A 16562-nucleotide genomic window follows, 5' to 3' on the forward strand; every position below is an offset into this window, starting at 1 on the left:
GCAGGATTGCAGTGATGCAGGGATGCAGGGATACAGGGGTAGAGGGATGCAGGATTGCAGGGATGCAGGGATGCAGGATTGCAGTGATGCAGGGACTCAGGATTGCAGTGATGCAGTGATGCAGGGATGCAGGATTTCAGGGATGCAGGGATGCAGGATTTCAGGGATGCAGGAGTGCAGGAATCCCAGCTGGATCCCCCTGGCACAGGATGCCCAGGATGGGGAGGAACCTCTGCCATCCCCCACTGGCATTCCCAAGGTTTCATCCCAGTTTAGAATCCCAGGGGAAACCACTCCAAAAATCCCTTCCTTCCACACTTCCTGGGCTCAGGTGGATGTCACCTGGGAATCCTGGAATGCTTTGGGTTGGGAGGGACCATAAATCCCACCCAGTGCCAGCCCTGCCATGGCAGGGACACCTCCCACTGTCCCAGGCTGCTCCAACCTGGCCTGGGACAATTCCAGGGATCTGGGGCAGCCACAGCTTCCCTGGACACCTGTGCCAGGGCTTGCCCACCCTCCAGGGAAGTGTTTCCCTGTTAATATCCTAAAACCCAAGGATTAATCAGTCCAAAGGCAGATTGGACCTTCAGACTGGAACCTGGTGAATAATCAGCTGGAGGTTGAGCCGAGGTGAGGGCGATGGGGGCAGAGCTGGCTCTGGCTCCTCAGCTCCAGAGGGGACATTCCCTTGGAGCAGGGAATTGGAGCCTGGCAAAGCCCAGCTCCAGGGATCTGGGATCCAACAGGGTGAAGATCCCGTGTGAGGCTGAGGGTTGTGGTGTCCAGGCCTGCAGACAGCTTTGTGTGGAGAAGTTGTGGTGAGAAACTCAGCTGCCTGTGCCCAGAAAATCCTGACAGCCCAGGAAGTACCGAGAACACACTTGGAACAAGCCAAAACTGGCTTAATTTGGGAAGAAGTGCTAAGTGGAGTGAAAAGGAAACCTTCCCAGTGGAGCTTTGGCTCTGGGAATGCCCAGAGGCCTCCAATTCATCAGCAACCCCCTTTCCTATGGCAAAACCTGGGGAAATGGGAACAGATTCCAGGTAAAACCACACACATCCCCCCCAGGCTCCCCCTCCCTGCAGCCAGGGCGCTGGGATGCCATTCCCAGCGTGTTCAGCACTCCAGCACAGTGAATCAGTGCTTTATTTTCAGCATGGAGAGGTACAAGACCAGCAGTGATCCCTGGGGAATGAGCTGGAATGACAAACTCCCCCCGGTGCCCTCGGATCCGTGGGATTGAGGTGGAGAGGAACACCCACAATGTATCCTCTAAACCCCAGGGGCCAGCAACAGTCTTTCCCCTCTTTAGAGATCCTTGTGTATCCATTCCAGAGGATTTGGATTTGTGGTGGGGAGGGAAGGCCACGAATCAGGCACTGAATTAAGGAGGATCAGCGTGGCAGCCCTTGGGAGCGTTGAGGCAGCGCAGCCGCGATTCCCGGAGCCCGAGCGGTGCCAAGAGCAGCCCGTGGGCCCAATTCCAGCCTCCCTCCCAGCAGGGCACGGCCAGGAGGAACCTGAGAGCCCCTGGAATTTATTGCACGGTGCTGAATCAGGAATATTGCCAGGGCAGAGCCGAGGACACCGAGGTGGAGCCGTCTCTGCCGTGTGCAAGGTGGGCGGAGGGGGAAAACCCCTGGATGAAAACCCAGTGGGACCATAAAACATCCCTGCCCCAGCACCCTGGAAAGGTTTATATAGGGCAGTTCACACCATGATCCCAGCCCAGAATAGCTCCAGGGATTAACCCAGACCCTGACCTCGGCTCATCCTGCGTTACTCCCTGGAAATGCCAGCGGAGCCGCCTGGGATTGCATCAGACCTGCCTGGGATCTGGACACTGTCCTGCCTCGGCTGAGCTCAGCAGCAAACCCTCCCCAGAGCTCAGCACAGGCACAGGAGCTCCTTGCATGGAGCTGGAACAGTCCCAAGGAGGAACTGCACCAAGGAAACCAGGAGAGAACCGTGACAGGGAAACCGGGGGGAACCGTGACAGGGAAACCAGGGAATTAAACCTTGGCAGGGAAACCAAGGGGAAACCGTGATGGGGAGATTGAGGGGAAAATTTGAAGAAGGAGTTTCCTCGGGGTTCCTCCTGCTGTGGGTCCCCTTGGCAGGACAGTGCATCCCAAGGAGTGAAGGCAGGATTAGCCCAGGGCAGTGCCAGGCGCAGCAGCTCGCTTAATTCTCCTTCAGGTCGTTGTCAGTTTTACCTAAAAAGGAGGAGGAACAATCAGGGCTCGTGTTTCTTCCTCCAGAACCAGCAGCCCTTTTAATTTTATTGATTGATTTTTATTTGGTGGTTTTGCTACACAACATCACCACCAGCACAGCCTGACAAGCAGGACAGCAGCTCACAGCCATGCCTGGAATTTGGCCTCCTGAGGCCTTTCCTTGACAATTTTCTCTTTGATAACTTCCCAGGGAGTGACCAGCAAAGCCCCCCCAGGTCCCTCAGTGCCACCACAGAGACTCCTTGTCCTCGCTTCACACCCCCAGAGAAACCCCAAAAACCTCAGCCAGCCCTGAAACCCACAGAGCCCCAGGAGGAGCCGAGCAGACCGAGCCTGATTTATCCCAAGAGCAGCTCCCTGGCGTTATCACTGCTGAAAGCAGCGCAGAGCACACAGCGAGCCCCAAAATCAGCTCCCCGGGCTGGGACAGCAGCCAAGCCACGGCCGGTACCTTTCGGGAGGAACTTCAGCGAGCTGCTGAATATTCAGAAGCGGGACTGGCCCTTCTTGGGGCCATCGTTGAGGAACTCGTGGCCCAGCCCGTTGCCACACTTGCCACACGTCACCTGCAGAAGCAAGGGGAGGGGTTGGCAGCAATCTGGCTTTTCACGGAAAACGAGCCCGGAGGTGTTTGGGGTTTATTTTTGTTACATCCCAAGGGTTCGGGGGTCCGCACCTTTAACGCCCCCGGGCGCTCCTCGCGCTTGGCCACGCTGTCGCCGCGCAGGGTCTCGGTGAAGGCTGGCCAGGGTGACGAGTGCTCGTACTTGGCCCGGCTGGAGAAGAGCTCATGGCCACACTTGGCACACACATAAATGCCTGGGGAGGGCGGCACGGCGGGGTCAGCGCGGGGGACACGGGACACCGGGGCAGGACCCCCACTCCCCATAGGGCTTCCCGCAAGGGCAGGATCCCCCCAAGGATCCAAGCCCCGAATCCCTATCCCCGATTCCCCCACCCCGTTGGGAGGACCCCAACAAGGACCGCAGATTGGGGACCCCCACCCGGAGCCACGGCCGGAGGATGCTCCGCAGAAGGGCACCCCCTAAACCCCCCCTCAACCACTCACCCGGGGGGTTCCGCCCTGCCGGGGGACACCGCCTGCCCGCCCCGCTGGGGATCCCCCCGGCCGCACCCCCGGAGCCCGCGGGGAGCCCCTCACCCGGCTGGAAGTGGTCCTTGAACACCTCTCCCCCCAGGAAGGAGCAGAAGGCCATGGCTGCGCCCTCCGCCCCGGCCCGTTCCGCTGGCCCGGCCGCGCCCCCCGCCCCGCCCATTCACACCGGGCCACCCCCGTGTCCCTCCCATCCCCGGGCCACCCCCCGTGTCCCTCCCCTCCCCGGGCCACCCCCCTGTCCCTCCCTTGTCCCTCCTCCGGGCCCGCCCCTGCGGCCCCTCCCCGCCGCCCGCAGAGGGCGCTGCGGGCCCGGCGGTACCGGGGGGGGTCCCGGTACCGGGAGGGCCCCGTTCCGAACCCTCCTTCATCCCCCGGGGACCCCCGGGCCGGCCCCAGGCCCCGCGCGGCCTCCCCAGCGAGGGGCAGCGGGGCCGGGGGATGCGGGGGGGCGCGGGGCGGAGCGCGGAGCCGGCTCGGGGCTGCGGATGCTCCGGTGGGAGCGGGGCGGGCTCCAGCCCGGCTCTGGGCATCTGCAACCGGCTGCGGGACCGCGACGGAGCCTCCGGTACCGGCTCTTCACGGCCGGAACCGGCACCGCTCCGGCCCTGCTGTCCCGGCACCAGAACCCACCGGCCTCCAGCAGCGCCGGCACCGCCACTGACACCGGCACCGGCTCTTCTTCCCCGGCACAAGGCCCCCCGGCACCGGGAGTGACCCCCCCGTTATCCTCCCCAGGCACTGGGACCACTCCGATCCCCCGGCATCGCTCTCCCTTCTCCATCACCGGGACCGACCGACCCTTCCCGGCTCTCCGGGCCCCCGCCTGCCGCAGGTACCGGCGCTGCGGGTCCCGGGGCGGGCGGCGGGGCCGGGCAGCCCCTGTTTCCCCAGCAGGGTTGGTGGCCCTCGGGACCGGGGGTCTCACAGGCAGTCCCAGGGCTCTGAGGATGGGTGCGGGCACGGCGGGGACCACCCCGCGCCGGGAGCGCAGAGCCGGGGTCACCCGGGGGGACCCTCCCACGGAGGATGCGGGGGCTGAGCGGGGCCCGTGGTGGGCGCGGTGGGTCCCGGGGAGGAGGAGGTGACAGCCCGGCATGTGGCAAGGTGAGGGCTTTGAAGGTGAACCTGGGCAGGTTCCAAAGGGGCTGAGCTGCTGCAGCTTCCTTCGCCTTCCAAAAACCAGCACCACAAATCCCTTCTTGTGTAGTTTATCCAAAACCTCTCGGATGTGTCCCCGGGCTTAGGCTCTGCTGGAAGTGGTGCAAGAGGGAAAAAATTTGGTGCCCTTTGGATAAAAACTTGTGTCTGGCTCTGCTCCCCCGGCCCTGCGGCCGCAGCAACGCTTGGATGGATCCCCGCTCCCAAATGCCACGGGACGTGTCCGGCGGCCCGGAGCTCCCCCCGGGGCTGCGGGACCCCGGCGCTGCCGCTGCCCTCTGGATGCTGCCGCTTTGAATTAGGTCAGGCTTCATCCCGGGAGAGCTGAGCTCCCGCTGCGGCCCCGGGGATTGATGGATCGTGGCAGGAGCCCGGGCAGGGGGAGGAAGGAGCCGGGAGGGAGGGGGATGCGCTGCTTTGAAAGCGCATCCCGTAAGATCCACCGAGATCAGAGGAGCGGGATTGTCAGGGAAAGCTCCAAATAGACTCCAGGGCCTCACACACCTCAGGATTTCCAGGCGGTGGAAGGAGCTGCAGCAGCCAGAAGGTCTCGGCAGCATCGTCCGTCGGGAAACTGCTGCTCGCTGCAGTTCCCCCAGTGAGGCTGTGCTGGTGTGAATGGGAGGGATGTTGGAAGTGGTCGGGTCCTTCCCCATGGCTGAGCGCTCCCGGGAGCTGCAGGGGCCGTGCAGCTCGGGAAAACGAGCCGGGATTGGGAATGGCTGAGACACGGGAATGAAGCAGAGTCCGTAGAGAGGCAGGGCTAGGCACCCTGCCATGCACGGGGTGCTGTAGGGGCTTTGGGAGTGAGTCCTGGGGCTGGCTGGCTCTCAGCGTCCTGCTGGAGACATTCCAAAGCCCACCTGGCTCCTTGCTCCCCCAGCAGCACAAAACCCACTCCGGTATCCACCAGCAAAACCCCTGAGAAGAGCAATGTAATGTGGAGCTGGGAGCAGAGGATGGAGCAGGGATCCCACACTGCCCAAGTTACATTCTGAGCTTGCAGAATTCCCTCAAAGCCGCTCCCTGATCTCGGGATAATGTGGAGCGCTCCGGGGACAGCGTCACAGCCGGGTTCTGTCACAGTGTTTTGTGCAGATAATTAGAGAGGGATTTCCAGCTCCCTTGGCTGGGTGAGGAAAGCGCTGCTGTGGTGCCACATCCCCGCCAGCAGAGCCACTGCCACCCTAATTAACCACAGAGGAATGAGGGAAGTTAATGAAGTTGATATTTCAATTAACTCCCTGATTCTACAACCAAACACCAGGCGGGCAGTGCCCACCAGGGAGCTCCCACAGTGGCAGGCTGTGCTGTGCCACCTCCTGCTGCCTTGGCCATGTGAAGGGAATGTTTTAAGGGGAGACACTCCAGGGCACCAGCCCAAGCTGGGTCACAGCTTGTCTCTGCCGACCAAAGCTGGGAGCAAGGAGCGGAATCTTGGAGCTGGAATCCAGTGGAGAGGCTCACTGATGGTCATGGCTTTGGTGTGTCCACACACAGCGAGGGGGGACACTGTCATTAGGGGTCTTGTGTCCCTGCCCTGTCCTGGGCTGGGTGTCCCAAGCACTGCTCCTCAGCCCCAGTCCTTCCAAGGAATGTTCTGGAAGAGGTGGGATCATGGGAGCTGTTTGCTGGCACCTCCAAAGCCACCATCATTCCCATTGTCCCGTGACCCCACCCAGCTGCCCCCACGAAAACCCTTGCAAGGACCTTCATGTCCAAATGATCCTGTAAAGAGCAAAAAGCCCCCCGTGGTCCTGCAGGGCCACAGGCTGGGGACAAAGTGCAGGCTGGGAGGGGGGATAGTGCTGGGGCACCTCCACACTCAGTGTTGGCTCTCTGAAGCCTGAGCCAGCAGCAAAGCCTCCCCTGGGGCTGCACCTCCCTCTCGGGGTGCTGCTGCTCCAGCCAGGGCACCCAGCAGGGTCTGTCCTGCTGCCCCCCACCCTCCCCAGAGCTGGCTGCAGCAGCGTAGCCCCCGCTGTACTCGCCGTCCCTGCCAGAGGAGAACTCCCATACAAAGCCAGGCTATTATTATCTCTGTCTTCCACCGTGTTAATGGTCTCTCAGGAAACAGACTTCTTTTTTTCCCTTTTTTTTCTTTTTTTTTTTTTTTTTTTAGCTTTTAAATCCCACGAGTTTGGGAGCGGTGGGAGCTGAGAGCTGGGCACGGTGGAGTGGAGCACAAGGAGCACCGAGCCTGGTGCTGGGGAGACACTGTCCCCTTGAGCTGGCAGGGACACGGAGCAGGGCAGGACCCTCCACGGACCAGCCCAGGGGTGTTCTGGTAGGAGCCAGGGGTGCTGGGCAGTACTGGGGGTGCTGGGGGGTGCCTGTGATGTGGGGCCACTGAGAACCCCGCTCAGTGAGGGGCAGGGGGTGTCCGGGCTGCAGCACTGGGCTGGGACATGGACAGGGCCCTGCAGCATCAGGGGAAGGATCCCTTGGAGTCACAGAATCACGAAATGCTTTGGGTTGGAAGGGACCTTAAAGACAATCTACTTCCAAGCCCTTGCAATGGACAGGGGCACCTTCCCCTAGGGCAGGTCCCCTCTCAGGCCCAGCTCCGCTGCTCATTTCCCTCTGCTCACTCCTCCTTTGGCTGTTTTGGTGCCTTGCCAGGCGCTGGCAGTGCCAGCGGTGCCAGCAGTGCCCACGGGCTGGACAGCACCAGCCAGGCTCTGCCGGGAGCTGGGACCACCAGGACAATCACCCGTCGATGATTTGTGATTAACAAGTGGCTCCTGTAAAGGAGAAGCAGAGCAAGAGCTGAGATTATATAAAGGGGACTGGAGGCAGCCGCAGCACAGGCTGTAATTAATTCCTGGCACCGAGGAGCTTTGAAGATCCAGGGTGGCGCGGTGCGAGCTTGAGGCAGCCCCAGGGTCCTTGGGATGAATTCCTGCTGCTGCTGCAGGGCTGCTGTGAGGGGAGGAGGGCAGGGAGGGGCTGAGCTCTCCATGGACCCGCTGGGAGCTGACTCAGCACCGCGGTTACCCTGCAGAGTCCGTCCTGCACAACCCTTCTCCCTCCCAAAATCACGGAGGGGGCACGGCTCGGCGCAGGTCGGCCCATGGCTCTGGCAGGAGTGCAGCGATGAGGGGTGGTGGTGGTGGCTGGTGGGGACAGGGCAGCACTTCGCTGAAGCCAGGACAATGGAAACTTTGTGTTAGAAAAACTTTTGTCCCTCCCACCCCCAGGAAAGGCAGAGATTGCTGACTGTGCTCACCGAGCATCCCCACGCTGCGCTGGGGCCGCCGCTTGGGCCGGCTCCATTTCGAACTCATGCAGTGCTTGAATCGGGCCAAACCATGAACTCTTAGAGGAGTCAGGGAGTCCTGCCCGCTGGCCTGGCACCCCTGCCCGCAGCCCCAGCGCTCGCACTGGGATCGATGGAATATCCTGGTGCGGAAAATCCCCCGGCTTCGGCCGCAGCCCCCGCTGCCAGCTCCGGGCTCTCGCAGCCCCGCCGCTCATTGCCTGGCTGAGCTTTATCCTCCCCAGACAAGCGGTTTCCCACATGAGTTCACCCCACAAACCATCCCGAAATAGGCTGGAAGGCGCCCAGCCCGCAGTGAGAGTTCCGGGAGACCGATGGGAGAGGCAGGACCAGAGCGGGGATGTTCTGTGCCCTGACCCGGAGCTCTCCCAGCTCTGACAGCCGCTTCCCTGTCCCCCGGCAGTGCCGTCGGCGATGCGAGCCATGGCAGACCAGGCTGCGGTGGCAGCAGACGCTTCTCCAGCCCTGGCACCGTCCCCGGGCTCACCTCGGCGTGGGGACACGGAGGGACCATCGCTCCACGCCGGCGGCGCCCGGGAGGACGGGGGCGGCCGGGATGGCTGCGGGCTCCTTCCCGCGGCGGACGGGGACACGAAGCGTCCCCCCTCGCCCCAGCCTGGGGAGATGCTCCTGGCCGACCTCCCCCGGGCCCCCCAGCCCCGGCTCAGCCCGGCCAAGTCGCGCACGGCTCCGTCTTCTCCCAGCGTGTCCCCATCGGAGAGCCGAGCCGCGCTGCTCCGGCTGCGCGATGCCAGGCTGGAGGACACGAGGAGGCGGCTGTCGGAGGCCGTGCAGGAGCCCCTGAGCCGTCTGAGCCGCCTCATGGCCGAGGACAGCAGCCCCACGGGCCGGGCCAAGGAGCCGGGGGGCAGCGGCGGGGCCGGGGGCCGCCGGGTGCGGGACTGGACGCCCTGGGAGCCCACCCTGAACTGCCGCTACGAGATCTGCTCCTACGGGGACGTGATCCAGGTGGTGGAGGTGGCGCAGAGAGACACCGAACCCCCGCTGCCACCTCCCGAGGAGGCTCCCCCGGCGAGGTCCGGGGGCTCCGTGCCGGGCAGAGCGCTCGCCTCCATCGCCCTCCTCGCCTATGGGTACCTGGTGCTGCCGCTGCCGCCCTACGCCGCCGGGCTCTGCCTGGGACTGCTCTGCGGGCTGCTCCTGGGCTTCCTCGCCATCCTCCTCCTCGTGCCCAAGGCTCCCCCGGCCGCTCGGGGACCCTGGGGCCGCCTGCGCCCCAAGCTGCTCCCGGGGGAGCCGCGGGAACCGCCCCACCTCCAGGTAGGAGAGGGAGGGGAAGGGAGGGATCCCCGGCTTGGTGAGCGGGAAGCAGCCGGCTCCCTGTTCCCCCTTTTCCAGGGCTGGATGAACCAGCTGCACGTGTACGACCCCGAGATTTTCCACCCATCGCTCACGCACTCGGTGCTCGCCGTGCTGGACGGGGCCACCCTCAAGCTGTCCTACCCCAAGAGCAATATCCCGCGCCGAGCCACCTTCGAGGAGGAGATCCTGGACGCCGTCTTTGTCAGCCACCGCTGCTACGACCTGACCGACGCCAAGGTGAGCCTGGAGACCCCCAGAACCCTCCCACGGGGACCCCGGCACGCCTGGCCCGGCCTCACCCCGCTCTCGGTGCTGCAGGTTTTCCTGTGCCCCCCCAGCCTGGCCCGAAAGAGGACGTGGAACAAGAAATATCCCATCTGTGTGCTCCTCCCCGAGCCGGCCGAGGGAGAGGGCAGGAGCAGGGAGGAGCACGACGCGGAGCTGCAGGGGGATGAGGGGACCAGGAAGGTGCCGGTGTCCGGGCAGGACATCCCAGGGGACTGCAGGGACAGGTGCCTGTACCTGTTTGGGCGGACGGGGCGGGAGAAGGAGGAGTGGTACCAGCACCTCGTGCAAGCCTCCCGTGGGACAGCCGGCAGCCACGGTGACACCAGGGCAGGTGAGGGGCAGCCAGCACGGCCTCTGCTCTGGGCCAGGGCTGATCCAGGAACACGAGTCCTTGGTGGGCAGCCATGAGCGTTAAGGGACACAGAGGAGCCCAAAGTGTAGCCAAGAGGCTTCAGCTCATCAGCACAGGGTGGGTGGCACGTCACTGGCGTCATGTCCCCCCTGATGCCATCCTGAGCCAACAGATTGGATATTGGGAACAATTCTTTCACCGAAAGGGCTGTCCAGGCCTGGCACAGGTGCCCAGGGCAGGGGTGGAGTGCCCATCCCTGTAGGGACGTAAAGCCATGTGGATGTGGCTCCTGGGGACACGGGTTAGTGCTGGCCTGGGCGGTGCTGGGGAATGCTTGGATTGATGCCATCAGAGGGGTTTTCCAAGCTAAACGATCCTGTGATTCCACACCCCCAGGCATGGGATCGGCTCCGCAGAGCAGCAGCGGCAGCAGCAGCAGCGCCGAGGACATCCCATCCACGGATCCAGCCACGGACGTGTCGGGAAGCGCTGAGGAGATTTACCTGGATTACAGCACCTACATGGCCCGATTCGTGCCAGCACAGGCGGCTGCCAGCCCGGCCAGGAGCCCCTCTCACGGAGCTCTGGGCAGCCCCACACCCACAAAGGTGAGCGGGACAAACTCCGCACCGGGAGCGGGATTTGAGCGCCAAGCGGAGGCTGACGGACCCCGCACGGAGCCGCCTCCAGCCCGTGGTTTGTTGGAGCAGCCAAGCCCTGGGGCAGGGGAGCACAGGACAGCAGGTCCCGCTGCTCACGGGGCCACCTCGCTGCGGGGGCTGGTGGCTGCTGTCCCCCCGCAGCTCGGCGAGGACACGGCGAGCATGGCCTGGATGAACGCGCTGGTGGGGCGCATCTTCTGGGACTTCCTCCGGGAGCAGTACTGGGCAGAGCAGGTGTCCAACAAGATCCAGAAGAAGCTGAGCAAGATCAAGGTGAGAGGCAGGAGCATCAGATGGCTCGGGGGAGCCCTGTTCCCAAGGCTCCAGGGCGAGTGTGACTGTCCCCCATGGGGGTTTCTCTCCATCAGCTCCCGTATTTCATGAACGAGCTGACGCTGACAGAGCTGGACATGGGCACATCCATCCCCTCAGTGCTCAGTGCCTCCAACCCCACCATCAACGAGCGGGGTAAGAGTCCCTCAGAGGGACAGGGACCCCAGTGCTGGCTCCAGGATGGCTTTACAGAGCTGCCAGCCCTGTCCCCAAAGCTGGGGGGGTTTGGCAGTGCACAAGCAGCTCTGACCTCTGTGGTGCTGACCTGATCTCGCCCTGTCCCTCTCCCTGGCAGGGCTCTGGGTGGACATGGAGGTCACCTACAGCGGCTCCTTGCAGATGACACTGGAGACAAAGATGAACCTCAGCAAGCTGGGGAAGGAGAGCTCTGCAGAGGAGAGTGGCCCTGCGGAGGCAGGCAGAGAGGGGTAAGGAATCCATCCATGGATGGGCTCATCCTGCTCCTCCTGCCCCAGTGAGGCGAGGCCGCTGTCCCCAGAGCAGCCTGTGATGTGCTGGGGCTCGCAGGGCCAGGCCACGGCTGATCCTGCTGGCAGACAGCGATGCCGAGTCGTCCAGCGCCGGCTCCTCTGATGAAGAGGATGTGACCACTGCAGAGCCCGTGGGAGCCCCGGGGGAGCGGCTCCCCCCACCTGGCACCGAGGGGTAAGGGGGTGCTGGGGGTCCGTGCCATGGGAGGGCTGGGGATGCACAGTGCCACATCAGCACAGGGGCACAGGGCTGGTGTCCCCAGCAGGACACACACAGCACATCCTGGCAGCTTTCAGCAGGGATCTGTCCCTGTGGGGTGCTGTGGCAGAGAGCCAGGGGTGCCCAAAACCCAGCAGGGCTGAGCTGGGGCCCCTCTTGCTTTAGCCACGTCAGCGGCAACAGCACGAGCCGGAGGATCCTGCGCTTCGTGGATAAGATCGCCAAGTCCAAGTACTTCCAGAGGGCCACGGAGAACGAGTTCATCAAGAAGAAGATGGAGGAGGTTTCCAACACGCCGCTGCTGCTGACGGTGGAGGTGCAGGAGCTGGCAGGAACCCTGGCCGTGAACATCCCCCCGCCACCGACCGACCGTGTCTGGTACCAGCTCTCCTTCCCCCCACAGGCTCATCCTGCTCCCAGCTGCCCTTGTTCCCTGCAAGGAGCCAGCTCCAGGGCTCCGGGCTCATCTTGGGCACCAACAACCCCAGGCTGCTCCCCAAAGGGGCTCACAGACCTCAGGCTCATTTCCCTGAGTCTGCACCCAGGCCAACACAGATCTGGGGACCCTGAGCTGTCGCCTCCTCCCTAAAACCCAGCAGTGGGGCCACCTGGGCTGTGCCACACCTTCAGCAGGTGATGCTTTCTGCCTCTTTCCTTTCCCCTCACAGGTACAGCTTCCGAGTGCCCCCACAGCTGGAGCTGAAGGTGCGTCCCAAGCTGGGCGAGCGGGAGGTGACATTCCTGCACGTCACCGAGTGGATCGAGAAGAAGCTGAAGCACGAATTTCAGGTGCCTGGGCTGTGGTTTGGGGGCTCAGCAAACCCTGCTGAGGTTCAGGCATTGCTGAGTCAACCTCAGTTCTTTCTGCAAAAAGCCAAGACCTGGTCTGGTCTGGCCAGCTTGGAACAGTGAAGACACAGAACCCAAATAACGAGCTCAAGGGCTGAGGAAAAGTGATTTCCTCCCATTATCTTCAGGCCTGCCCCAAGCAGGGAGGGTTTGGGGTGTCAGGCAGTCCCAGGCAGACACCCTCCTGAAGGGCTGAATCCACCTGTTTGTTCTGGTTTGGGGATGTTTGGGATTCCCAAGGGTTTGTGTTCAGCCTCTCATCTCTCCTCAAAGAGCAGAAATGTCCCCACAGATATTTAGGGCCCCCCCAAAAGCCACCCATTTGGATGGCTTCAAAATGCTGGTCTCTCCCCTCTGCTGCCATGGAAGTGGGCTGGGCAAAGAAAAACTGTTCCTGCTTGTCCCCACCCTGATACACAGAGCTGGGACCCTCCTGGGGCTGCGGGGGTGGGAGCCCAGGACCTCCAGTTCACAGCCCCTGACCTGGGCATGGCTCCTGACACCTCCAGGCAGTGTCCCCGTGGTGTTCAAACCCACTGATTTGTTGTTCTGGATTCCACTTTGCAGAAAATTCTGGTGATGCCAAACATGGACGATCTCATCATTCCCATCATGCGCTCTGGCCTGGATCCTTGGCCACCCAGCACGGGACTGCCCCAGGACCCGCCAGCCATGGGGGACAGGAGGCTCTGAAGCACCACCCCAGGGGCAGGGACACTGCCCAGAGCTCAGGGACCTCGCTGGGACACGGGGACAGCCGGGGCCTGGCCACTGACTGCACCCAGGGCTGTGCCTGGATTCATCCCCATCTCTGCTTCTGCAGATGAGCCTCCTCAGATCCTGCAAGCACACCTTCAGGGCACAGCCAGGCTGCTGGAGAGCCAGGAATTCCATGGCCACGTTCCCAGGACTCCTGGTCAAGCAGGCAGCTCTGGACAGTGGAGGGCTGGGCTTCCCCACTGTCTGGTTCCCAAAGAGGGTGCAGGACACCTGGATCACGGCACCAAAGGAGTTGGGATCGTCACTGATCCAAATTTCCCAGCTCTGGGGCATCCCCCACGCTCCCCACAGGCAGCTGGGCTGCAAGGAAAGCACAGGTGGGAAAGGATCCCAAGTGAATAAATCCATCGCTGCCCAGCCCTGCCTAGCAGCCCTCTCGTTCTACACAAATCCCCACCTCTGGCAGGATCTGGGGGCTCTGAGCAGGGAGAAGCACCTCCAGCTTGGCAAAAGCAGTGCTGGAGGTGTGTGGGAGAGGCACTGAGGGGACAGTGAGGGAGGACAGTGAGGAGAGGCCCTGTACTCCCAGTGGAAACTGGTGCAGAAGCTCTGGTACGTGCTCTGCTCTCTGCTGGGAGGGAGGAAGGGGAATCTTCGTGGTGATTTGGGTGAGTGGGGAAAATTCACTGGGCAAAGGAAATGGAGGGTCCAGAGGAGAGAGCAGGCTGTCCCTGTCCATGTGGGCCAGTCCCAAATGCCACTTTTCCCAATCCCACCTGCTGAGGAGGCTGAAAACAGGCAAGACACCCCTCCAGAAGGAGAGAGGGAGCAGGCATGGCTTGGAGCCCCTTTATTGCAAGTGCCCAGTCAGGCAGCCTTGGCTCTCCATCCTTAGAGATCTTCCTGCACACCTGGCTTCTTCACCAAATGTTTCTTCTGGGGGCCCTGGAAGAGAGCAGAGAGGAGAGTTTGGATTTAGGGACACACAGACCTGGCCTCCACGGCTGTGTCTGGCCTGTGGTGACCAGAAATCTGCTCTGGCCAGCAGCTTAAAAATGGGGTTATCCCGCAGCAAATCAATCCTATGGGAACAGGTGGCAGGAATTACTTAGGTCCCTCAACCTCCAGACAAATGGGATGTTTTAGCACAGAATCCACGGGGCAGAATGGCACAGAAAAGAGCTGCAGCCAGGTCAAACCTCCTCCTGTCACCGAGCTCCTTGTCACAGCAGCTCAGGGCTGGCAGTGACACAACAGGCTCCTGACACTGAGCTGAAGGAAATCAGCTTAACCTCTAAAGAGCTCTGCAAAGGCAGTGCCTAACCAATCCCCCTGCCAGCACTAAGGAGGCTTAGCCAGCTTCACATGGCATTTCTGGCTGACAGGCCAGACCCAGTTTACATCTGCGTGGGACTCAGGCACTTGTTTCTTTCCCTTCTCCCTCTCCTGGTTTACTCAGTGCTTCCTCCACTTCAGACTCAGATTCACACCAGCCTGGTGAAGGCTGCAAAACTATTCAGGAAAGTGCTGTGTTTTGATGATTTAATTATATTTTTTTTGCCCTGGATTTAAGAAAAATACACTGCTTGGCCTTCTTGAAAGCTTTTGATGAAAGCACCACAAATTTGCATCTGAATTTGACCCAAACTTTTTTTTCCTGTAAGAACATTAAAGCTATAAATCATTCCAAACAAACCAAAGCAGTGCACAATTCCAAGTGATAGGGACCATATGGCCAAGACAGTGCCTGCCAAGTTAACTGCTTGTTTAAAACTTCCCATGGTGAATGGGAACTGGTTGCCCATATGGTCTTTTATTTGCTGGTTGTCTTGTTTCACTCACACACCCATCCTGTTCTTCCTTCATCATTTCTGCTGTGTGAACTGAATTCATGGCTGCCTTTAGGCAAGAGAGTCTCAAACATTCATTTGGCTGTTGTATGGAGAAACAGATCACAGGATCACGGAATCACAGAACCCCAGAATGGTTTGGGTCAGAAGGGACATCAAACTCATCCAGTTCCTCCTCCCTGCCCATGGACACCTGGAAGATGCTGGCTGGGAGTCAGTCACTTGCTGTGGCCCCACGATGAGCTGGAAGCCTGAGGAACTCACCATGAAAGCTCTCTTTTCCTGAGCTGTCTGGAAGCGGCCATGGCCGAATTTGGAAGTGGTGTCAATGAATTTGAGCTCGATGGCTTCGTGGGCCCGGCGGCTCGTGTGCACCAGGAGGGACTGGGAAAGAACAGTCACAACATCAGGAGAATTGCCACAGAAGTCAGGACAGCTGGTCTCATGGAAGCAGGGTTGGAATGTCCTCTAAACAAATATCTCCTCAAAAATCTGTGTTCTCAGAGCAGCACCCTGGTGCTCAGCTGGTGGAGAGTTTGCAGAGCTGCTCTTCACTCAGCATTTCACAGAATCAACCAGGATTCTGGAAAATTCTCTGAGATCACCAAGTCCAACCTATGTCACCACCTTGTGACCCAGACCATGGCACTGAGTGCCACATCCAGTCTGTCCTTAAACACCAGTGACTCCACCACCACGTCCCTGGGCAGCCCATTCCAGTGCCCAATCACCTTTCTGTGACCATCCAAGGTTTCATTTCTGAAATGAACCACAGCCCTCAGAGCTCTGAAGCTCTCCAGCTCCATCCACCTGCCAATGGCCTCAGCACTACACTCGTGTGTGACACAGCACCAAGGACCCTCCCCAGCATTTGGAGGGTTCTCCATGTGGGGAATGTGTTCCTGGGGAGCTGCAGCCCGTGCCAGCCGGGTGCTCTCACCTTGCGGAGGGTGAGCACGCGTTTCCTGGTGCCCACCACGCAGCCCTTCAGCATGAGGAAGTCATTGTTGACCTCCCCGTAGTGAGGGAAACCACCCTGTGGGGAGAGCAGAGGGGTTGGTGGGCAGGAGAGCTGGCTGGGAGAGTCAGGAGGGTCCTGTCACCCCTCAGCCCTCACCAGAGGCGTGATGGTCTTCTCGGTGATGTCGTAGTGTGTCGAGGCGTTGTTCCTCACCACTTTGCCATCCTCCACATGGATCCCACGGCCAATGCGGTAAATCTGGGAATTTACCAGAACGTGCTAAATCTCCAGTGGAGATGGAGGATCTCCTGCCCCTTGCTGAGGGGCTTCACAGGCTGACAGAATCCCCCACAGAATCACAAGGTGTGCCCTCCAGCAGCGGAAAAGCACCAGGACAGACGTGGAGATGTCCAGGGAAACATCTGGGAGGATGTGGGGAGCTGAGGGCACCGTGGGAAGGAGGATGGTGACAGGATGGGAGGCCTGAGGGAGCCCCCTGGGCCATACCTTCTTGTTGATCTCGGTGCGGTGGTGGTAGCCCTTCTGGCCAGCCCGGGCGATGGAGTAGCCCACGCGGGCTGGGTGCCAGGCCCCGATGCAGGCCACCTTCCGCAGGCCCTTGTGTGTCTTCCTGGGCAGCTTCTTGGTGTGCCAGCGGCTGGTGACCCCTGGGAGTGTGGGAACAGCGGGCAGGGTCAGCAGGGAGGGGCTGGGGCT

The 16562-nt window shown here is 61.4% G+C and overlaps 3 protein-coding genes across 5 annotated transcripts in view; 1 reads left to right on the plus strand and 2 right to left on the minus strand.

Annotated features, from left to right (window-relative positions):
* Nucleotides 1–1132: 1132 nt before the first annotated feature.
* On the minus strand, nucleotides 1133–3498 carry MSRB1 (methionine sulfoxide reductase B1). Its single transcript, XM_015643327.2, has 4 exons — nucleotides 3404–3498; nucleotides 2918–3060; nucleotides 2693–2807; nucleotides 1133–2220 (listed from the first exon to the last, which is right to left on the minus strand). The coding sequence occupies exons 1-4, from the start codon at nucleotides 3456–3458 to the stop codon at nucleotides 2189–2191; spliced, it is 345 nt and encodes a 114-aa protein (XP_015498813.1). The 5' UTR covers nucleotides 3459–3498; the 3' UTR covers nucleotides 1133–2188.
* A 178-nt stretch (nucleotides 3499–3676) lies between these two features.
* Nucleotides 3677–15274, plus strand: LOC107211364 (testis-expressed protein 2-like). Of its 3 annotated transcripts, none has more exons than XM_015643323.3 (13): nucleotides 3678–4190; nucleotides 6639–6803; nucleotides 8200–9077; nucleotides 9156–9356; nucleotides 9438–9738; nucleotides 10156–10367; nucleotides 10470–10694; nucleotides 10790–10889; nucleotides 11050–11182; nucleotides 11283–11420; nucleotides 11631–11843; nucleotides 12134–12254; nucleotides 12882–15274. In XM_015643323.3, the coding sequence occupies exons 3-13, from the start codon at nucleotides 8211–8213 to the stop codon at nucleotides 13005–13007; spliced, it is 2637 nt and encodes an 878-aa protein (XP_015498809.1). In that variant the 5' UTR covers nucleotides 3678–4190; nucleotides 6639–6803; nucleotides 8200–8210; the 3' UTR covers nucleotides 13008–15274. The 3 variants fall into 3 exon arrangements, with proteins under 3 accessions (XP_018863835.1, XP_015498809.1, XP_015498810.1); XM_015643324.3 differs by having other exon boundaries at nucleotides 3680–4190; nucleotides 10563–10694; XM_019008290.2 differs by having other exon boundaries at nucleotides 3677–4190; nucleotides 10156–10694.
* RPL3L (ribosomal protein L3 like) overlaps nucleotides 13855–16562 on the minus strand; it is a 7522-nt gene continuing 4814 nt past the window's right edge. The window contains exons 6-10 of the mRNA XM_015643326.2: nucleotides 16353–16513; nucleotides 16002–16103; nucleotides 15825–15920; nucleotides 15149–15268; nucleotides 13855–13979 (exon numbers count right to left, since the gene is read on the minus strand). Of these exons, the coding sequence (XP_015498812.1) occupies nucleotides 13926–13979; nucleotides 15149–15268; nucleotides 15825–15920; nucleotides 16002–16103; nucleotides 16353–16513 (533 nt within the window). The 3' untranslated portion in view covers nucleotides 13855–13925. The remainder of the gene's footprint in view (nucleotides 13980–15148; nucleotides 15269–15824; nucleotides 15921–16001; nucleotides 16104–16352; nucleotides 16514–16562) is intronic.

The sequence above is a fragment of the Parus major genome, chromosome 14 (assembly GCF_001522545.3).
Source record: "Parus major isolate Abel chromosome 14, Parus_major1.1, whole genome shotgun sequence".
Lineage (NCBI taxonomy): Eukaryota > Metazoa > Chordata > Aves > Passeriformes > Paridae > Parus > Parus major.